Source organism: Sardina pilchardus, chromosome 14 (assembly GCF_963854185.1).
Source record: "Sardina pilchardus chromosome 14, fSarPil1.1, whole genome shotgun sequence".
NCBI lineage: Eukaryota > Metazoa > Chordata > Actinopteri > Clupeiformes > Clupeidae > Sardina > Sardina pilchardus.
Window position 1 is genome coordinate 24,405,468 of NC_085007.1, and position 4,998 is coordinate 24,410,465.

Consider the following 4,998-nt stretch of genomic DNA (forward strand, 5'->3'; position numbering starts at 1 on the left):
ACGTCATTCGCTCCGAGGAGCTGTAACCGTGGCGATCGCGGGCGACGGGGCAGACGTGCAGACGCACAGACTTTTAACGGAGGAGCGACTTACGCTCCTCTGCAGCGGAGGACTGAGTACCTGGAGAAAAGTTGTGGAATGTCAATGAACAGACTCTCTGAAGGAGTATGGGGTAATATGTGCGTATGTCAACAAGTGTGTGTGTGTGTGTGGCATTAAGCATTCGTGGGACGCATGATACATAAATGTGGATTATCGTGGTATTGACACCGTTTTTCGCTGAAGACACGGGACAGAGATATGAACGGTTTGCCAACCAAAAAGAAAAAAATGATATCATGTATGTAAAGAGAACTATGAAACAGCAATTGAGCGAAGACTGACAAAAAAAAAAAAGTCAACAAACAGATGCCAAATAACGTTGCGCCTTTTTTCTACGACATGAGAATCATTCCATCGGCTTTGTTTCTGTTGTGACAATCGCCTCTTCTTCGCACTCGGTGTGTGTAGCCCTGCAATGTCAGACAACAGGACTGAGTACGGACATTTAGCAAAGACTGACTGCTTCCTGTCCTTGTCTGGTTGCTAAATGGCTCCCTCACTCACTCACACACACAAACACACACACACACACATGCACAGACACACACACACACCAATACCGCGCTAATGAAGGGGAACAAGAACGGTGCTACACACATACACACACACACTCACAAAATCAAAGTCACCACTTACGACCATAGTCTGTCTACACAAAGCCGTCTAATAGTATGGCATATCAAAAATATCTAGAGTTTAAAAAATAAAAGATGGTCTATAAAAGAGTTTAAAAGAATATAAGAGTATAAAAGAATATAAGAGAAGAGAGAGTAGAACTGGAGGCGCAGACTGTTTGTGTTCTTGTAATGTTACACGTTAAAAAAAGGGTCTTCTGACCTTAAATGTTGGAAAAGAAAATGATATTTAAAAAATCAAAAACAGCTTCATTTTTGCATGAACATTTTCTACCACTTGACCTCTGCCAGTAGGAATGCTTCTGTTGATGTGATGCTGTGAATCCTAGTTAATGGGGGCGCTGGGTTGGGGTGGGGCAAGGGCTGTGTGTTTCTGTTTTGGGGGAGGCAGTGGAGCCTTGGGGTGACCGGGTTTGTCTTTGGGGCTTACAAGACTTGTGGCTTGAATTTTGTTCATATCTGTTCTTTATGTTCGGTTCTTTCCTTGTCCTCTTCCTCCTCCTCTTTGTATTCTTCCTCCTCTTCTCTCCTCTCCTCTCCTCTTCTCTCCTCCTCTGAGGGCCTTTCATCCCCTGCCTGCTCCTTCTCTTTCTTCTTGAGTTTCTCTTCACCCGCTCTCTGTTGCTTCAGTTCACCATCATGGCTGAGGCAGAATGTATGACGAGTAGTGAGTCTGCCCTGGTCTGCCTAACAGTCTGACTTGTCACAGTAAGGGCAAGAAGGGATGCCCTGTTCTACCAACCATAGATTGTATGTATAGAATATATAGTATATATTTAATGGATGACACACTGTTCAGGTCTATATATACAGTCTATGCTATCAACAGACAAGACAAAGAAACGTTTCCCATGTCTTAAAAGAAAAATATTTTTTTGCTCAATCCATACCCAATCCATACATTGCCAAGGTCCTCCTACACTCTAGCACTGATGCCATTTGCGTCACCAGATGATCTTAACTGACACCTCAGAAAGGTGAAAATGACCAGGGAGATTGCTTCTCCGCTTGATCTTCACAGTCGACGACTGGTCAGAAAATGAGAGCCTTTACACTCCAGGCTGATGGGATCATTTTGAGACCTTTGTGCTCTAAAAATCTCGCCAGTCTGCTTTGTAATGTAGCCTCTCTGGGAGGCTTGAGCTGTCTTAGGGAGCTCCACATGACCTTATGTATTCCTTACGGAAGGCTGCGCACTCCCTGTTGGTGCAGTGTAGTTTCGATCAGTCCTTTTGTGTCTTACAGCGTCTTGTGTAGCTCCCATGAAAGGCTTCTGGAAGCTTCTGCAATTCTCACACGAATCTCAAATGGCTTTGAAATGCTATGTGCGGTCTACATTAGAATTATGAGAATCTCAAGGGAGTTCATTGAAGTCTTGTGTAGGCTCAATTAGGTTTTTTTTCAGTATTCTGAACCTCTTGCATATTCCTTATGAGGGGCCTTTGCAGATTTTCTTATAGGTCTTCCACCATCTTGTGGAGTAGATCTTATACAAGGCTATTCGTGGCCTTTTGCAGTCCACCGTGGCCTGTGCCTGTAAGATCCGGATCAATCCAGATCTGGTCTTATAAGGAACTGTCTGGTTCAAGTTCTGGTTCTGGCTCTTCCCTGAGAAGCCCTTTGCAAGAGACTCCATCGGCCTGTGTGTGTAGTCACGTACTGTAGCAAAGGGTTCCGGCTTTTCACTCTGTCTGCGCTTTTGCTGGATGTGTGTTATCCCTGCCATGAGTTTACGGTTCGTATTATTAATAAACTGGGGAATACTTAAGCTGAAACGATGCCTCGTGGAGTTCTTTAATTGTGTGTGTGTGTGTGTGTGTGAGAGAGAGAGAGAGAGAGAGAGAGAGAGGGAGAGAGACATAGGGAGAGAAACGGTATGTCCATGTTTGTATGTGTGCCCTTCAGTTTTATTGAGCCCAAATAACAAGACCGTTTTTTTTTTCAATATTATTTACTGATTTACCAATAAAGTTTATGAAACCGTAGGTAATGGAACTGAGTTATGCAAATGTCTCGAGATCACCGAGGAATATGGGTGTTCAAGAGAACTTCGGCTATCAGAAATGCAACAAAAATTGAGCAGTATCATTTTTATATTGACTCTGTGTGGGTGGTGTTTTAATGAGCCGAACTGAGAGCAAATCACACTTGCCCTGAGCTCTGTTGTTAAACAGGAAGGCTTGAAAAGGAAAGCTGTAGAACAGTCTTATTGCGTTGTAAAAGAGTTTGACAGTAAAATTGGATCTGAACTTTTGGTGGGGGCAAGGTTCCTTTTATGGGCGTTCAACTTAGAATTCTTAATTGTTGATGCTGCAATTATTGTCACATGGAATATGCAGTGTCAAAGACTTCCTGATGAGGAGAGCGCTCAAAGGCCCCTTCTCAACCTCTCTCCTCGATGCTCGGTCCTCCAGGCTTGTTCCTGATCTATAAAGTTAGGCTATCCCATTGTTGCTGCCCCATCATTCTTTATCTAGATCAGTGGGAACGAGGACCGAGGAAGGAAGGATAAAAAACGAATGATAGAGGCCCAAAGAATCCTCCATATAAATGTATGGGGTTAGTTTGACGCCAGTTAGTTTGCCCCTTCCTGTAATGTAAGTAACCGACCGCAGTAGAGCAATAACCCTTACCAATGCCTCCCCATTCACTTGAAAAGGGAAATAACTGCCTGATGCTCGAAGTGCTTTACCAAGATGGCTGACGAGGACCATGATTCAGCCAGTGTTGAACAATGAACCACCAGGTGGACAGATCCAACTACCACAGCACAGCTCGGTAATAAACTTTCTGCAGACGAAATCTTCTTTCCTGAAACTGAGACCTGAGTGAAATTCCTCTGTGTGCATGTGACAAACACAACTGAAGTGGTGACTAGACCCTCAGGACAAAAATGAGCTGACTTCTGGCAATTGCTTCTAGTCGTTTCATTTCACCGAAAGTGAGTATAAGAGGCTTCTGTGTCTTCACAGTTCTACAGCTCGCAAGGGGATGCGACTGACGGTTCTCTCCATGGTGCTGTTTCAAATGCTCTGCTCGAACAGCTACCTTAGGGAAGAAATTGGAGCATTGCCAAAAATGATATTATTCATGATATTAACAGAGTTGCTTACATTTTGATGGCCACACATGATTGCATTGCCCCAAAGTTATCATTATGAAGTCACAGCTCAGTGGTATTATCCATGGCAGCTCAGCTAGTGAAATATATCATGGGGGCTTGGCCTGGTAGAATAGCAGAATGCCTTTGAGTCTAGATCTCTGTACACTTTTAAAACTCCTAATTAGGCCACCATATTCTGAGGAGGAAAAATGAGACCCATTTTGTCATGAACTCAAACACATGTTTAGCAGATCCTTGTCACGCATGACAGCCACTCAGCAAGCTGTCAAAAAAGCCATTATGTCCCGAACGCAAGAGAAAAAGAGCTAAGGCACAGCTTTCAGTGAGCAAGAGGACGCCTTGCCCATCATATCCATGAGGCTCTACACACACGAGTGCCTCAGACAGAGCCATGCCATCTATAATAGAGAGCCTGTTGTTTGAAATGAGACCGAGATTACCATCAACACCGATGACAGGGGAGCAGCTCCCCATCCCCCAGCCCAATCACTGGCAGACGGCCACCAAATACACAACACAACACACACACAAGCACACACACACACACACACACACACACACACGCACACACACACGCACACACACACGCACACACATACACACACACACACACACACATACACACACACACACACACAAGCACACACACACACACACACACTTAAATCATCTTAGTTCAGTTACAATCTCACACCTACACCCTCTTCAGAGATGCAAAGACAAGGCTGTCTGGGGAGATGGCTGGGAAAAGATGACAGCGAGTCACCTTTGACCTTTTTAGATAAAGACTGCGAGCGCTCGGAAACACTATTTGCAGCTGCGCCAAATTGGCACCAGGGAGAGGGAGCTAAAGTTGACCTATATTTTGGAAAACACGTGGGAGCTCTCTCTCTCTCTCTCTCTCTCTCTCTCTCTCTCTCTCTCTCTCTCTCTCTCTCTCTCTCTCCACACTGATAAACAGATTCTTGGTGAAAAGAAAAAAGACGGCAAAAATGGCAAAAATGGTAAGACTTGAGTGAGACTGCAAGAGCTGTAGAACCAGATTAAGGTATTGCAAGACCATGTAATCCAACTTTATTTGGGATATTGGTTTGAAGCCAAACTGACTTTTTGAGTTACAAAAACTGCAAGAGGCCG

At 44.3% G+C, this 4,998-nt stretch overlaps 1 protein-coding gene across 2 annotated transcripts in view; it reads left to right on the top strand.

The window, feature by feature from the left end:
• Positions 1 to 2,512, top strand: part of olfm1b (olfactomedin 1b) — a 27,211-nt gene extending 24,699 nt beyond the window's left edge. For both annotated transcript variants that reach the window (XM_062554630.1, XM_062554629.1), the window contains exon 6: positions 1 to 2,512. This exon is cut by the window's left edge and continues 649 nt beyond it. In XM_062554630.1, the coding sequence (XP_062410614.1) occupies positions 1 to 26 (26 nt within the window). In that variant the 3' untranslated portion in view covers positions 27 to 2,512.
• Positions 2,513 to 4,998: the final 2,486 nt, after the last annotated feature.